General features: G+C 36.4%; 1 protein-coding gene across 5 annotated transcripts in view; it reads left to right on the top strand.

The window, feature by feature from the left end:
- Nucleotides 1-18,179, top strand: part of HMCN1 (hemicentin 1) — a 492,563-nt gene that overhangs the window by 411,317 nt on the left and 63,067 nt on the right. For all 5 annotated transcript variants that reach the window (XM_040446605.1, XM_040446604.1, XM_040446606.1 and 2 more), the window contains 12 exons: nt 1,296-1,492; nt 4,758-4,839; nt 6,366-6,502; nt 10,475-10,616; nt 11,631-11,775; nt 12,168-12,295; nt 12,609-12,765; nt 14,819-14,940; nt 15,139-15,303; nt 16,899-17,006; nt 17,670-17,807; nt 17,941-18,075. In XM_040446605.1, coding sequence (XP_040302539.1) covers nt 1,296-1,492; nt 4,758-4,839; nt 6,366-6,502; nt 10,475-10,616; nt 11,631-11,775; nt 12,168-12,295; nt 12,609-12,765; nt 14,819-14,940; nt 15,139-15,303; nt 16,899-17,006; nt 17,670-17,807; nt 17,941-18,075 — 1,656 coding nt within the window. The remainder of the gene's footprint in view (nt 1-1,295; nt 1,493-4,757; nt 4,840-6,365; nt 6,503-10,474; nt 10,617-11,630; nt 11,776-12,167; nt 12,296-12,608; nt 12,766-14,818; nt 14,941-15,138; nt 15,304-16,898; nt 17,007-17,669; nt 17,808-17,940; nt 18,076-18,179) is intronic.

Consider the following 18,179-nt stretch of genomic DNA (forward strand, 5'->3'; position numbering starts at 1 on the left):
TAATGTATTATCTTTCTCCAGAAAGGAAAATGAAAACCATGGGTGGATTTTTTTTCTTTAAGTAAGCAGGTTTTAATAATAATACCAATAGCTGGGTGGTGGGTAATGAGGAGGGCTTTTGTATTGAGCACTGGATATAGTATGTAAGTGATGAATCACTGGATTCTACTCCTGAAAACAATATTACACCATATGCTAACTAACCAGAATTTAATAAAAAATTTGAAGGAAAAAAAATACCAAGAGCTGTGGTAGACATTGAAATAGTAATAACTTTTTTAAAACCTTTAATTATAAAATAAAACATATTCAGAAACACAAGAGAACTGTGTAGTTTATAGATTATCTCATCGAATGCTCACCATGATCCTATTAGTTAAATAATAGTGCTGTCCTTATTTTAGAGGTTTGCCCAAATGCACTAACTTAATAATTGTTGGAGCCAGGACTCCAAACTCAGGCTCTTTGACTCCAGATGTTCTGCTGTAAACCTCTGTTCTAAACTGTGTGCCTGATTTAAAAAAAAAAAAAAAGTCTAATCCTTGGAGCTGTCCAACAACTATTTTGGCTGCCTTGTGAAATAGTAAGCTGGAAATGTTCATAGAAAACTTGAATGATCATTGTATGGAAAGACTGTTTTAAAGGGATTCCTAAACTTGAGAGTAGTTGGACTAAGGAACGTTAATGTTTCTTCCAAGTGTTTAGATTCTTTAACATCCTCTTGAGAAAGGTAATTTAGAAATATAAATAACAAAAAAGGAAATTATTTCTGCCCAGACATAACAAATGTGTTTTAGGCAGAAATAGTCTCCAAATGTAACCATTTTTTCTTCTGCTTAGTCATTGTTTCCTCCTACAGTTCTGCACGGAAAAGATGATAGCAAAATTCCACAACATTTGCCTGTTGCTTTAAACAATAGATATCTAGAAGGTACAAAAACACACTGCTATGTTTAAGTATGTCTCCTTAAACAATGATACAAGATGGCTTCAGTTTTTATTGTTTTCAAATCTTTGCAGTTAGGTAAGACTCCTCTAATTATCTGAATCCCAAATGCTGAGCTATAATTACCTTTCCATTTACTTCATGATCTATGATAGGCATGATCTGTCCCTCTTAAAATAGTGCCAATGACAACGGGTAATAGCGTGTAGGAATTATTTTGGTATCTTTGTTTTAACCAATTTATATTATATGAACATACATTTGAGTTGAATTTTCTTTTAAAGTTTTTCTAATCAGTATTTTATCAAACAGCAAGTTTATTTTGTTGTTTTTAATTCCCTTTAAATAGAACCACCTCATATCAACGGATCTGAAGAACCTGTAGAGATATCAGTGATTGTTAATAATCCACTTGAACTTAACTGCTTTGCTTCTGGAATTCCAACTCCTAAAATTACCTGGATGAAGGATGGAAGGCCCCTCCCACAGACAGAACAGATACAAACTCTTGGAGGTGGAGAGGTCCTTCAAATATCTAGTGCCCAGGTAAGTGTCAAAGTCAAAAAGTTGTGCTATAAGTGATAATATATTTCCTGAAGCTCTTAATTTGTACCATGCAGCCCTTTACAAAAGTGGCAAAAAACAATCCAACATATATACATATGAGGTCTCAAAGAGCATTTCTGGTCTCCAAAATGAACTAGGAGACATACGAATCTGAACAGATACAATTTTTCAATCAATTCAGTAAAATTGACTGTTCTTTTAGTTTGTGTTTAAGGAAATTCATCTTAAATTAAAAATATTAAAGAGAAGCATGTCTGGGATGTCTTATTATAACAATCTTCTGTTTTACTAACAAAGACAAACCTTATATTACAGATATTCTCCATCTGTGCCCTAATACCCTCATCTGTAACTTTGGGATAAACATAGTAATAATACCTAACTCCTACACTTGAGAATTTCAGAGATCATCTAACATGATGTGTCTAGACTGGTGCCATAGGCATGTAGTAATGTTAAATAGAGTTAGATGGAATTGTTGTTTTTCCTGCTGCTATTGTCATTATCATAATCATTGTTCCTTTAAACCTGGAATAACAAATTATTTAATTATATTCTGTGTGCTTTTTCACTGAGAAAAGAGGAAGGAAAGGGAGCCGGAAAAAGAGAGCTAAGGGTTATAAATTGTCTACTGTGTCAGTCCTATGTTCAACTCTGGGCTCTATCACACCAGTGACTCTCATGACAACTCTTTGAGGCAATGTCTTTATCTCCACTCTACACAGCCAGAAACAGGCACAGAGAGATTAGTACTTGCATAACAAGTTTGGTGATAGAGCTGGGTCTCGATCCTACATTGGGTTCAAAAGCCTTACCAGTGGAACTCAGCACATTTCTGGTTTCAGTATCAAGGAGAACATGCCTTCCATTCCCCTCTTTTCTCTCCAACAAATATTGCAGTAACTCAGAGGAAACTCGAGTTAAATTGTTAAACCACTTACTGAATGAAAACCCTTGAATGTTATAATTTCAACAGATAACAGATTCAGAAGAATTTTGTAACATAAAGGGAAAGGAAACTGTGTGGAATCGAATTATAAAAACAAAGAAATGGTGGTAAATAAACCCTAAATGAAGATTAAGGCCACATCACAGTAGGTCTAAATGGAAACATTATATAGTTGGGTTGTAACAAAAGGAGACAAAGATCCCACAGAGTATTAGTTGGTGACCCACATGCACTAGCTATTGTGGAGAATACAAACATAATACATAAAACATGTCTCAGCCTTCCAGAAGTTTCCAGTTGTCTCAAGCACATAAAACTACACACATGATAAAATTAGGAAATGAAACAGTTCAAAAAAAACATTCAAGATATTTTCAAAGTAGAAAATTAAATACTATTAACTCCCAAGACTGATCTTGGTTCCTCTGCTCCTCTGTGTTTTCACATTTTGTACGTATCTCTATTATAGCACTTACTACATTAAATTTCACTTATCTGAACTTTGTCTTTTCGTGTATGCAACTATAGCATATAGTTATGACTGGCACATAGTGGATGCTTTGCAAATTCCAAATTGTGTGCTAGAGACAAGAGTTTCCTAAAATATCTTCCATCAAATGCTAGTTCTGTGAGTTATTCCACTGGGGGAAATTCTGTGACCAAATACAGTTGGAAAACCTTACATACTATACCTTCCTCTTCTTTGTGAACCATAGTGCATGTCAACAATTCCACAAAATACTGCTCTAGAGAAATCTGATTAACTGTACCTTTTCAAACCCTCTATAAACAGAACACAGTTTTGAAAATGTAGCTAAATATAATGACTGTAGGCATGCAGAAGGGCACAGGTTGTCAGGAAATATTTATTGGAGGAGGTAAAGACTTAAGATGAACTTGAATGATAGTTCAAGTTTGGTAAAGTCAAAACAATTGGGGGTGAGCAATATTAACTGGGAATAAAATTAGTTGATAGAGAAAAGTTGATTTTTAAAGGTTTTAGACATTGATGGTAAATTCATAAATTATTCTCCAGGCAGTGGTCCATCATTTTGAATTCTTAATTGAAGGACTATGTATGTGAGTATCGTGCTTCTTAAAGTTGCATTTAAGTATTTTTGCAAACATACCAGTCTTAAATTTTTTCAAAGGAGTTTTTGCAACCTACAAAACAGTTTTTCCATAACTTATAAAGTCAATTTTGAATGCAAGAATTCAAAAACTCACAATATTCTAGTAATGTTCAAGTAGTAAAAATAAATGAAAACAGGATTTTTCTGCTTTTCCAAAATACATTTTTCACAGAAGTAAGATCATCTGTTTCCCAGAGTATATTTTATGGGTACGTAAGCATGGGCTGTGTCTACACAATGTCAAACATACGAAGGAAGGCTCACACTTTCAGTGGAAAGTATGCACAGGGTTTTTAAAGAAATGTTTCTGGTTTTAGTCAGATACGAGTAGATTATTCTGTCAGTCTGACACTGTTTACAGCCGGGTTACATAATATAGCTCTTTTGTTTCACCATGTTTACCAAAGGTAGATTCAAAATATGGTATTAATGTACTTTATTTAAATAACCTGATATTTTATTTGTTTACTTAAATTGCATTTTATTTTCTTCAGGAAGATGCCAGTTGAACTTTTAAATGGCAGATACCATTTAAATTGATAAATACTAACGGGTTCAATAAACATTGTATATCTAGTCTGTCATGTATGGTGTGGGGTCCTACATACATCTGCCTTTTCTGTGATCATTAAATATACCTAACATGCAAATGTTCTGAAATCAAATATTGAAACCCTCTTAAAACATCGTTTTATAGGGGCGCCTGGGTGGCGCAGTCGGTTAAGCGTTCGACTTCAGCCAGGTCACGATCTTGCGGTCTGTGAGTTCGAGCCCCGTGTCGGGCTCTGGGCTGATGGCTCAGAGCCTGGAGCCTGTTTCTGATTCTGTGTCTCCCTCTCTCTCTGCCCCTCCCCCGTTCATGCTCTGTCTCTCTCTGTCCCAAAAATAAATAAACGTTGAAAAAAAATTTAAAAAAAAAAAAAAAAACAAACAAACAAAAAAAAAAACATCGTTTTATATATGATAGAGATGCCAAGCAGTGCTCACTAACCAGAGTGCTAATCACAAATGTTAAAATAGTTTATTAAATTTTAATTGTTGTGCTATCCTAAATGATACCTTGCTTTGTGTAAGACTTTTACATTCATTCTAGTAAATACTTATTCTCATCACTGAAACTGACAAGTTAACATTGTGTAATTCACCTATTTGGATTTTGCAGGTGGAGGATACAGGAAGGTACACATGTCTGGCATCCAGTACTGCAGGAGATGATGATAAAGAATATTTAGTGAGAGTGCATGGTAAATTTGGCAAAATTTCCTACCATCTATCATATACCTAATTAGAAGCCATAATTTATGGAGCATGAGCAACTCCATCATATGTTTCTACATAAGGAAATACATATTTTGCAAATCTGGTTCTTATATTTGGCTGACCAAGTCCTTCTTGAAAACTTCCGCGGACTTTTTGACTTATTTATTTTGTTCCTGCACAAATAATTCATGGTTATTGATTTCCAGTCATAGAATATAAATTACAATAAATAAGAAAATATGTCACCCGGTCTTACCACACAAAGGCCTTTTTGCATACAGATGTCACAGAAATGTCTCATACGACATGTAGTATTTAACTTCATTTTCATCTCTCTTAATGGCATTATAAACATGTTTTCGTGTCAAAAACCATATTTTTATAATAATTTTTAGTGATGGCCTAGTGCCCCATTTTATGAATATGCCATAATTTATTTAATCCATTCCCTATTTTCGGATATTTAAACTGTTCTGTTTTCACGAGTATATGCAATACTGTTATAGACATCTTTGTGTATATATATTGTCCTGTTTCCTTAATTAGTTTATTTTGATAAATTTCTGTAAGTACACTTGCTTGATTACATACACACACACACACATTTAAGACTTTGAAATTTATTCCCAAATTACCTTCTAGAAAAGTTGGCCCAATTAAACTCTGGCCAATATTATTTCAACATAGAGATGGGAATTACTCTTTATGGAAAGGAACATTTAACAAACCAAAAGGAAATATTTATTTCATTCTTGTAGCCTAGATGACTCGGCAATGCAAATTATCTGTTATTTAGGTACCCCCCTCTCACCAGCCCTACACACACATTAAGCCTGCCACTAATTGACAAGTCACATTAAAAGATACATTTCTGGGGTGCCTGGGTGGCTCAGTTGATTAGGAGTCTGACATCAGCTCAGGTCATGATCTCCCGGTTTATGAGTTTGAGCCCCGTGTTGGGCTCTCTACTGTCAGTGTTTCAGATCCTCTGTCCCCCTCTGTCTCTGCCCCTCCCCTGATCGCACTCTCTCTCTCTGTCTCTCAAAAATAAATGAAAACATTTTAACAAAAAGATACATTTCTGAATATTAAGAAAGTGTATACATTTCTGTAGGTTATGATGGGCAGACCCTCATTTATTAGTTTTCAAATCTGATGTTCAGAGAAAATCATTACCAAGTGTGGAACCTGGACAAGAAATCCTTTCTTTGTGCCTTAGTTTCTTTACCTGTTAAATGGTGATAGTAATGTGATTATATTACTTATCCTGTCATTCATGTGGCTCTTGGAAGAATTTCATTACTCTATGTGTCTGAAAGTACAGAGTAAGGCTTAAAAAAAAAGTCCACTATTTGTAGTCATCCATGTCATAAATTGAATGCGTAATGTTTTAAGTTTATGCCTCTTATTTTACATAACAGGAGTAACATTTGTTGAAAACCTAAGACAATACAGATCATTTTACATCTTGTTTATTGCAAACCTCTGATATGTTTGTTCTTATACCCAGTACCCCCTAATATTGCTGGAACTGATGAGTCCCAGGATTTCACTGTGTTACGGAACAGACAAGTGACATTGGAATGCAAATCAGATGCAGTGCCCCCACCTATAATCACTTGGCTTAAAAATGGAGATCAGTTACAGGTAAATCCTCCTAAATTCCGCAAATTCATTTTGAGGAAAAAAATCAGCTGAGTAGTCTTTGCTAGGTAGACAAAACCAAACATCAGGCTACTGTTATTCAACATTGCGTGGGGGAGGGGGGGCACAGGATCTTTTAATCAGCCTTATTTTCTCAACCTTCACTCAGGTAGTTAATACCTAACTATGGGTCAAAAGACAGGTATTTTGATTCAGACACTCTGTAAATTGGCCCAAGTATGTATCTCCTGGAGCCCATGGATTAAAGTTGGATTTGAAATACTCAGCTATTTCTTTACTTGAGAGGGAATAAACCATCTGAGTCTCAAAAGAACTGACCTGTCCTACTAAGTGTCTTGGACAAACCTTTTACTGAATTTTTCTAGAATAAACCAGGACCTCAGGAGGGACCCCCAGAATCTAGGTGATACCCTTGGATGCCAAGAATATAAGACAGGAATCCTTGAAGAACACACTTACAGGCTTTCTAAAGCTTCCCATTCTCATGTGATATCTGTCTGCTGTCACTGAGTGTCACAGCCCAGGATCCTAAATTGCCTTTTAGTGTTGGTTCAAAGCCTTGACTTTGAATGTTCTGATTGTTCCTATCCTAGTCGTTACTTATGCTTTTTTCCCCTTTTGTTCCTCCTCATCCTTAGTATAACTTACTGTGCTAATTGTCTCTAATTATAAAAGAAGATTAAGTCCCCTAACCCCTAAGGCAGAAGAACTTCCGCCACCACCAAATCACACCAAGGGACCAAAAACAGACTGGATGCTAACTGGGGGTTACTTGCATGTGAAATTATCATGGGTATCACTTAACGTTCATGTGCCTCAGTTTCTCTATTTATTGTGCCTCTACTGTAATGATAGGCACTATAATTGCTACTGAGAGTAGTCTTGACCTTCAAGGAGCTCACAGACTACTTGAAAAGATATAGAAGTAGATCAAAGATTATAGCATGGATACAACTCATGTTAGCGCAAGGTATAACATTTTATAAAAACAGAAGAGAAGCTAGTAACTCAGACTCCAGGGTAAGGGACAGCTCAGGGGAGCTTCTTGAAAAGGGTAAAATCAGTTTTAAATGATGAGTAGATGTTGGGTGAGAAAGAAGAGGGAAATTCTAATGATAGATAATGGCATCTACAAAGCCATTTCAGGGAAAGGAATGCTGTTCTTCCAGGAACTGCAAGTAGCTTGGTGTGGCTGAAGTAGACCGTGATTAAAATACTCTGATTATTCCCCACAGATTTCAGGATTCATGTTAAACTACCCCACTTAGCTCACAAGACCTTTCATGCTCTGACATTTTTTCCATAGTTTTATCTCCCATATGTGCATTGTACTCAAAACTATTAGGTGTTCAGACAGAGACTGAGTGAATGTTGATGATGGAGAAGTTTAGAATAATTCCAGCTATGAGCAAGTGATGTTAGTGCTGGGACAGGGTGAGTTCAATGGTTATGAAAAAGAGATGAATTCAGTTTCAGATATTTTGAGTTTGAATTACTGATATATTATCCAAGTGGAGATTCTAAAAAGCACTAAGAAATATAGGTCCCTATTTCACCAAAAACGTCTTTGACTTGGTAGTCCTCAGTCGTATGACCAGTTGTTGAAGCCATAGGTTTGTATGAAGTTGACCAGAAAGCATACATAAGAATGCTTGAGATGTACATACATAAGAAATGCATAAGAAAGCATACATAGGAATGTGTGAGAAAATCTGTAAATGAGAATAAAGCATAAGGCAACACTGATAATTACAAGGCGAGCAAAGGAAGAAGAGAAGAAGAACAGAACTGAGAAGGAGGACTCAGAGAGATAGGATTAAATACAGGAGACACTGGCGTACTAAAAGCCAAGGAAAAGAGAAGGAGTGGTTAACAGAGACCATGCTGAGATACAATTAAGTTTGTGTCCATGACTTTGGCAATACACAGAAATAGTAAAAGATCTGAACAGTCGTTCTTCAACAGAGTAATCAAAGGAAAGGGTAGGCGACCATTGTTGGGAGAATTAAGGAAGAAGAGGGAATGGAAATAATTATGGGCTATTCTTTAAATATGTAGAAGACTTGCATACATAAGAGACTGAAGATATAAGAGAGAAAGAAGTTTAGAGAACAACATGTGTTAGAGAAGTAATGGGACCCTGGTCACAAGTGAAGAAATCACCCTTGGACAGAAAGGCTGACCTTTTCCACAGAGATGGAAAGATAGAAAGGAAGGTTGCGTTCATTAAGTAAGGTAGGAGGAGGAGAGAACTGCAGGCACAGGGCTTTGATTTTCTCCATGGAATAGGAAGCAAGATCATCAACTGACAATAAGATTCTATCTGATGAAAGAAGTTAAATTTGGAAGAATCATTGGTGGCCAATGGAAAGAGACCAGAGAAAATTATATGAGGCTTGATGAGTTAGCAGAACTTACTGATATTCCTGGCACAAAACATTATTAAGAATCAACTCTGACCTTTTTTATTACCCTGAAACCCTGCTATACCCATATAAAAAAATTAAAAATAGATATTTTATAGAACTTGCCGTATGTTTAAGAAATCACTTATTCTCATCAGAGGTAATAAAATTTTATCACTAGGAGCCCCTATAGCAATTAAAGGCCTAAAGAAAATACATGACTTTGTAAAATAAAGAGCTGAACTGCATGTTTGAATATGAACAACTCTTTTCATTAGAAATATACAGTTAGCCCTTGAACAACATGGAGACAAGAGGCACTAACCCTTCCATGTAGTCAGAAATCTGCGTATAACTTTTGACTCCCCCAAAAACTTTACTAATACTCTATTGTTGACCCAAAGCCTTACCAATAATATAAATAGTTGATCAACATATATTTTGATTGTTATATATGTTATATATTCTATTTTTACATAAATAAGCTAGAGAAAAGAACACATTATTAATAAGAACATAAGGAAGAGATAATACATTTATAGTACTGAATTATATTTATCAAAAAAAAAATCCACATGTAAGTGGACCCATGCAATTAGAAGGTCAGTGGTATATCTAATTGGGACAGATCCCATATGGCAAAGAAACCTTATTTAGGCTACCCCTGAAGTAGTTCCTTCTTTGATGCAACCAGAAAATATTAGTCTTTGATGCTATCTGGAAATTGTTTAGTGATTATGAACATCATGCATCGTTATACAAAATTAATTGTTTACATCTATTTTCCCAGTTGGACTTAATAGCAGAGATTAGGGTTCATTGTTGCTATATTTTCATAATTCTTGTTTCTACATCTGGGTACGAAATAAACACTTAACAATATTCATAGACTAAAATCATTTATTTACTTCTTTTTAAGTGTTAAAGGACCATTGTTTCTTATAAGTTAAGCAAAGTTAATTTAAGTCATGAAGCTTTCAGTTGTAAATGGCAGAATTAAACTCAAACCAACTTAAAAATTATTTAAAGATATTTATTACCTACAGTGATTGGTAATCTTATGTTTTAGGTCTTAGGTATTACTAGATCCAGAGATTCTTCTCACATAAGCAAGCATCTATGATAATTTTTCTCTGAATCTCAATTCTGCTTGCTTTGTTTTAGATTCAGAACAGGCTGTCCACACAAGGTGGTAAGACCACTACCAGGCTATGTCATCCTCACTACCAGATACCAATAAAAAGAACACTTCTTATTCCCCAACACTTCCAACACAGTGCTGCAGAGGGCTCTCTGGGGCCCAGCTGCCCACCCTTGGATCATTGTGGCCAGGAGAACTGGGAACATCGATTGTGCCCTTGCCTTAAGCACACTCATAGAAATAGTTCCCAAGGGGTTTGGACCCCAGGATAACAGTAGGGGGAGCAGACAAAGCATACTGGGAGACAGGCAATCCACAGTTCACTATAATTACTTTTTGCTGTTATAAAGTAATATTTTATTCTCTTTTCCTGACATTTTAATGGTAAATCTTACTTGCTGAATCCAGGCAAGCCCTCGGGTACGAATCCTCTCTGGAGGGAGATACTTGCAAATTAACAATGCAGATCTAAGTGATACAGCCAATTATACTTGTGTGGCCAGCAACGTTGCAGGAAAGACTACAAGAGAATTTATTCTCACTGTAAATGGTAAGAAAGTTAACCATTGTTTCACAATTTAAAAATTTAGCCAAGGGCATTCAAAGAAATGATAACATTTTTGTTTCTTATGGGCACGCTAAATAAATTCTTGTGGTTATCTTATTTTTTGAAGACAACATGTATTTGTATTATGGCTATATTCAAATGATATTTCAAAAAAATTAATTAAAGGTACATTATCTTAGAGGATAATATATGTCCAGTCATTATCAGCATATCCTGATGCTCTGTGTCATTCAGATAAGAGGCATTGAGAAAGTTACACTAAATCTCTGGATGACAGGTGGTCCATTATTTAGTTCTTTATTCATGTTGGTGTTGGGTGTATATGTGCTACAGAGACTGCCACAGGACTGTGATTTTCTCAGATATAAAATCTAAACATTAAAATGCGCCAATATTAGGGGAGATAATACAGGCTTTTCCCCATAATAGTGTCTTTGGTTACTATATGAAGCTTTACAGAATATTGAGTGACCTACACAACTAATATCTCTAATACCAAAGTTAAAATTCAAGTTTTCTATTCCCATATGAACTCAACGATTAATAAAATACATACTCTGAGACTTGCATGATTAATCACAGATGTGCTTTTCATTAGACCGGCCCACTGTCTGTTCTTTATTTAAAGTGAAGCTGTTCCAGTGCTAACATTCCCTGACCATTATTTGGCCAAAGAGAAATAAGAAATATCATCTTTAATTTGCATCAGACCAGAGCTAATTTTTAGTCAAGCGTCTCTCCAGGAAAGCCAGATTTCACACACCATATCAGGGATTTAAAACCTCCTTCCCCCAACCTGTGCTTTATTTTTCAACATGGAGTTTCTTGAGTAAGACTTTAGGAATTAAACGCCAATTCTGTTTATTCTAACCTGAATTAGCCGCAGGCAAAGCTGTACCTTTGACTCAAAGCTAACCTTATATTACCTCTTCAGAGTCTTAGTTCAGGCTGTGTTATTAATGTGAATGAAGTTTTCCACATACCTCTCTTGCGCAGTTCCTCCAAACATAAAGAGCGGCCCCCAGAGTCTTGTCGTTCACGTAAATAGGTCGACTGTATTGGAGTGCCTTGCTGGGGGTGTGCCGACCCCGAGGGTAACATGGAGAAAGGATGGAGCTGTTCTATCTGCAGGTCACGCAAGGTAACAGTTCTGGAGGACAAAAAATACTGTACTAACTGAAATATAAATTCTTGAATCTTTTTTTCCAATGTATTGTTTTGGTCTTGTTATATTTAATACTAGTATCCTCATCTTTATATGAGAATCAACACATACTATTTTAAAAGCATAATCGTAAGGCTTATGTCCAAAAACATAATGATTGTATTTCCTCCAAGGGCACAAGTCCATCTGCTGTGCATCTTTGCAGAACATCCCCCTTTTCCACCCAGGGTATTGTGAATTTCTAAAGCAGGAAAAGACAAAAAAAAAAAAAAATGGATTTAACTAAGTCTTGTAAAATACTCTCAGTCAGAATGTGAATAATCAGAAAAGGCTGATTCCGGGGACTTCACTTGTGATCTTTCTTGTAGATACTCCATCTTGGAAAATGGATTCCTTCATATCCAGTCAGCACATGTCACAGACACTGGACGATATTTGTGTATGGCTACCAATGCTGCTGGAACAGACCGCAGGCGAATAGATTTACAGGTCCATGGTAAATATACTTCTGTGAATGACATCCAATCTTTGGGTTAAATGTTCTTTGATAGCCTAAACCAGTGAGATCATAAAGACCTTGATATCCTGGGCTACGCGAGTGTACCACACTCTATTGCGAACAGTCAAGATCCATGTTTTCTCCTCACTGTGGCTAGCACCATCACAACACTATTTAAATTCACAGAGCCTGATCAAGTTCATGATTAGGGGGCAAGTTACCAGTGATTAATTTCAGTCTGGCAGAAATACTTCAGGTGGCATACTATTTGCTGAATGTGTTACCCTCCTATTTGTTGACTTTGTTTTAGTTCCTCCATCCATTGCTCTGGGTCCTACCAACATAACTGTAACAGTAAATGTTCAAATTACTCTGGCTTGTGAGGCTACTGGGATACCAAAACCATCAATCAGGTGGAAGAAAAATGGGCATCTTCTTAATATGGATCAAAATCAGAATTCATACAGGTAAGGAATAATTTTTTTTAACTTTTTAATATTTGTTTATTTTTGAGAGAGACAGGGTGCAAGCAGGGGAGGGGCAGAAAGAGAGAGAGAGAGAGAGAGAGAGAGAGAGAGAGAGAGAGAGAGACAGAATCTGAAGCAGGCTCCAGGCTCCGAGCTGTCAGCACAGAGCCTGAAGCAGGGCTTGAACTCATGGACGGTGAGATCATGACCTGAGCCAAAGTCAGACGCTTAACTGACTGAGCCACCAGACACCCCAGTAAGGAATAATTTAATTGAAAACCCCCACCTACTATTTAGAAACATTATTTTATTATTATTTTTTAATTTTTTTAACGTTTATTTATTTTTGAGACAGAGAGAGACAGAGCATGAACGGGGGAGGGCCAGAGAGAGAGAGGGAGACACAGAATCTGAGTCAGGCTCCAGGCTCTGAGCTGTCAGCACAGAGCCCGACGCGGGGCTGGAACTCACAGAGCGCGAGATCATCACCTGAGCCAAAGTCGGATGCTCAACCGACTGAGCCACCTAGACGCCCCTAGAAACATTATTTTAAAAAGAATTAACATTTCATCTCTATCAATGGGGACAGCATATATATACATACAATGGGGACAGCCTTTACATACATGTTTGAAGCCTATACATGTTTGAGGAATTAGCTAGTATATAGAGTATATATTTTTTCTTAATGTGAAATTAGTTTTTCAACCTAAAAGCTTTTTTTGAATTATAGGTTCAACTTCTCCATTCATAAACCTTATGAATGAAGGTCAGAGAGATCTGCAAGATTAGATTCCTATTCTGCTTTATTTTTTAGCACCTTTTAGATTTTTATAAAGACAAAACGTTAAAGCATCATTTGGTATAAAAGAAAAACTATTCTGTAAAATTAATACTAGCTGTAGCCGTAGAATAAAAAATAAAATTCTGAACCTGAAATACACCTTAGGTATTTGATAGCATGAGGGAACATACCATTTTCTCCAATTTTTTGCATTCTCCCAGCTTTACTTCCAGTAGCTCATAATATCACAGTGTATGGTTTTTAAAAGCTAACCTAAATCACTAGGAATTTCTGATATTTAAGATGAGCATCATTTATTGTATCTCAATTAAGTTAATGGATAGATACCTCGTCAAAGGATTTGCCAAATGTTCTCATAGATCTACTTTGACAATAATCAATTCTGATAATCAGGAAATATGAAACCAGGAATGTTTCACTTGGAATTCTATTGTTTCTCTCTCTTTCTCACCCTTTTATTCTTTGGATAGCGGGAGTCTAGTGACTTGAAGATATACACTCTATGGAAAATATACAATACCATTGAATAAAAAAGCATGTCAAATGTATTCCCATTAAATCAAATCATTTTTATTCCATCAGCACACACTTTGCAGTAAGAAAGTAGATATTTTATTTAGATTTACTTAGAATAATATATGTATATTTATTAAAGCTCTTAAATATTTGAAATGATCTAGATCACTTTAGTTTTTAATTGATTAGACATTAGGAAAAAGACTTATTGATGTATGTACTATGCATCTCTAAGATGTCCAGCACATGTAAGGAGACATGTGAAGGAGGGAAACATGCAAGACAGACAGAGTTGTAATTACCTGTCCATCAATGGAAATAATCAAGTACCAATCTACAAAGCTATTGTGAAATTTAGAGATAGTTTATGTGAAACAGTTGAGATGGTGCCAGAATGTATTCAATGCTCAATCAACAATAGCTATCATCAGTGTGCCCATTTTACTGTATTTCACTTAGAAGAGCATGGTTGATCATGATAGAAGCATTCAGAAAATGCAGGATGCCCCCTTCGAACAATCCACCCAGCTGCTTCCTATAAATCTCAAGGTAGGGCTCTGTTAACCCATTGCCCATATAAAAAAGTCTGATATATGAAGTATCAGAGAGACTCCTCATTTTAACATGAGGAAAGAATTCCATTTCCCTCAATTCACAACATGGTACCATGTTGAACCAACATTTATGAAAAATGATATATAGTACATCATTTCTTTGAAATATTTCTTCTAGGCTCCTTTCTTCAGGTTCACTAGTAATTATTTCCCCTTCTGTGGATGACACTGCAACCTATGAGTGCACCGTGACAAATGATGCCGGAGAGGATAAAAGAACTGTGGATCTCACTGTCCAAGGTAGAACTGGCTTACTGTATGGATTGATACTTACTATCATCATACATTTCATCATTCCACTACCTTACAACAGGGCTTCTTTTTCCACTTACCTAACATTCACTTTCAGTGTAGGGAAAGAAAGATGTATGATAAGAGTTTGGAAATCTGGAAGGGTCGCAAATGAGTACTTTCTTCTTGTTGTTATTGTTGTTTTAGTTCCACCTTCCATAGCTGATGAGCCTACAGACTTCCTGGTAACCAAACACGCCCCAACGGTGATTACTTGCACTGCTTCGGGAGTTCCATTTCCCTCAATCCACTGGACAAAAAATGGGATAAGACTACTTCCCAGGGGAGACGGTTATAGAATTCTGTCATCAGGTAAGGCCAAGCTCAGTGATTACACATCTGTGATTAGATTAATCATGAATAGATGGCTTCACCTGGCCTTTTTTTGGCACCCAAATAAAAGAATAAAATTCATTTTCATTCCTAGACTTAGGCACCTGGGGGGAAAGGCAGTTAGAGTGTGAAGGGGAATTAGAGAACAGGAGAGAAAAAAATCTGGAAACAAAATAACAATAACTGAATATAATTGTGATCATTGGAATTTTATGTCCATACTTACTGATGCTAAGGTTTTACAAGTTCATGGGTTGCTTTTGAGTGAGCAGTACTCCCTCCATTGGCCAAAAAGAATCTCCATTCACTTAACAAACATTTAATGCCTAAAATAAGTTAGAGACTCCACCGAGTTTCTGAGGTTATAAAACTAAGAGGGTTCTTGTTTTCAAGGTTTTTATAATTGAGTAGGTAGGGAAGGTTGGGTGATAAGTGCTAGGATGGGTAATTTTTGAGAGTGGTAGCAGCCATCATTTATAAAGTTTATGTATTGAAAGAGAAAAAAAAATTCACCTCAATGAAAATATAGGTAATTCACACTGGTGTTTCTGAAAGCTGATCCCCTAAGTTGGGAGGGTGCATTAGAGATAAACTAAAGTAGCAACTAACATCCTGGGTTTTATGCATCTGTGCATATTATTCTAAGGGAATTTATTTTCTCAATAGAAGGGAAATAATGGAAGATCATTCGCAGGGTAGAACTTGGCTTTTAAAGCAAAGTATTTTGGCTGTCTCAGAAACCTATATAGATTGGTAGCAATTAAAATCATAAAATAGAAATGAAGTACCTTTCAGCACAAGGTATTGTGTTAAGAGAACAGTTTGGAACTTTCTCAAAATATTAAACAGAGTGACCATGTGACCCAGCAGCTCCATTCCTAGGAAATGAAAACATATGTCCACACAAAGACTTGTATGCAAATGTTCATACAGCATTATGCACAGTACACAAAGGAGAAACAATCCAAATGTCCACCAACTGGTGAATGAATAAACAAAATATGGATAATCCACACAATGAAATTCTATTTATCAGTAAAATAGAGCAAAAAAAATAGAGCAAAAATTGGCACATGCTACAACAGATGAAACTCACAAACTGCTCACAGCAAAGGTAATCGGACTCAAGCCATCTGTATGATTGCAAATGCATGAAATGTTCAGAAAGGGCAAATATACGGAGAATGTGAAGAGATTAGCGATTGCCTGGGGCTGGGGTTGGGAGTGAGACGTGACTGTAAATAGGATGAGATTTCTTTTTAGGGTAATAGGAATGTTCTAAAAATTAGATTGTGATAGTTGTGCCATGTAGCTGTAATTAAGCTAAAAATCATTGAAGTGGACATTTAATTGGGTGAATTTTATGGTTGTAAGTTTTGCCTAAATGAAGTCATTAATAATGACCAAAAGGCACTGTGTTAGGCACTTCAGGGGATGCAAGTATGCAAATAAGCCAAGCACCACTATGCTATAGGGACAAAAACACAAAATCAGAGAAACCTAGTTTATTGAGCCAGAAAAATGGTTGCAGAAAAAAAGGACACACTGTGCATAAAAACTTTTTTTCTTTTTAGGAGCAATTGAAATGTCTGCCACTCAGTTCACCCATGCTGGAAGATACACTTGTGTTGCCAGGAATGCAGCTGGTTCTGCACATCGACACGTGACCCTTCGTGTCCAGGGTATGAAGGTTACTTTTCATTAAAAGCTTGTTGTTTTTTCTTCAAGCCATGTTTATTCTTGAAGGGATGGATGTACTTTCTAGAGTTATGAAACCTGGTAATATCTTGGGAATATGAAAGATTGATAGGTACTAGTCAAAAGACTAAAAAAAAAAAAAAAAAACAAAACCTACAGATGACAAACCACACAGAACAACCCCTAAGTTATTTTTTTCTTGAATTGCTGTAATCTGTTCCTGCTTCTAGTCTTTTTGTTTTTTAATGTTTTATTTATTTTTAAAAGAGACAGAGAGAGAGAGAGTGAGAGCAAGCGGGGAGGTGCAGAGAGGGAGGGAACAGGGGATCTGAAGCAGTCTCCATACTGACAGCAGAGAGCCCGATGTGGGGCTCGAACTCACAAACCATGAGATAATTACCTGAGATCATGACCTGGCTCAACCAACTGAGCCACCCAGGCGCCCCTGCTTCTAGTCTTCTAATGGAAACTGCCTACAGTTGCAAGACTCAAAAAAATGTAATATGGTCAATATTTTCTTCTCCCTAGCACAATCAGATCACTAAAAATTTGGAAATATGAATCTGGGCATGTTTAACCCATGGCTACTTTAGATGTTCCTGCCACTAACTGGTGCCATTGCTTTCTCTGTTGATTGGTTCTTACAGAGCCTCCAGTCATTCAGCCTCAGCCAAGTGAACTAGACGTCATTGTAAACAATCCAATTTTATTACCATGTGAGGCAACAGGGACACCCAGTCCTTTCATTACTTGGCAAAAAGAAGGCATCAATGTCATCGCTTCAGGTACCTACCAGTGTTTCTATCAAGAAAATCACAAAACACCAGTGTTTTATAATTCAGAAGTCAGTATTATCTTTTAATGAAAAGAATTTTTAATAAAAATTATTTTTACCCTGCTTTCACAATTGCAATGCAGGCAAAAGTCATGCAGTTCTTCCTAGTGGCGGCTTGCAGATCTCCAGAGCCGTCAGAGAAGATGCTGGCACTTACATGTGTGTGGCTCAGAATCCAGCTGGTACAGCCTTAGGCAAAATCAAATTAAATGTTCAAGGTACCTAAATAATTCATCTCTATGTCTTCATTGCAAAGATGCTTGTAACGATGGATGCCACATTTCATTTATCTAAAATAATGATGCTGCCATAGTTGTCAACA

This window comes from Herpailurus yagouaroundi, unplaced genomic scaffold, assembly GCF_014898765.1.
Source record: "Herpailurus yagouaroundi ecotype Mexico unplaced genomic scaffold, PumYag 195, whole genome shotgun sequence".
Lineage (NCBI taxonomy): Eukaryota > Metazoa > Chordata > Mammalia > Carnivora > Felidae > Herpailurus > Herpailurus yagouaroundi.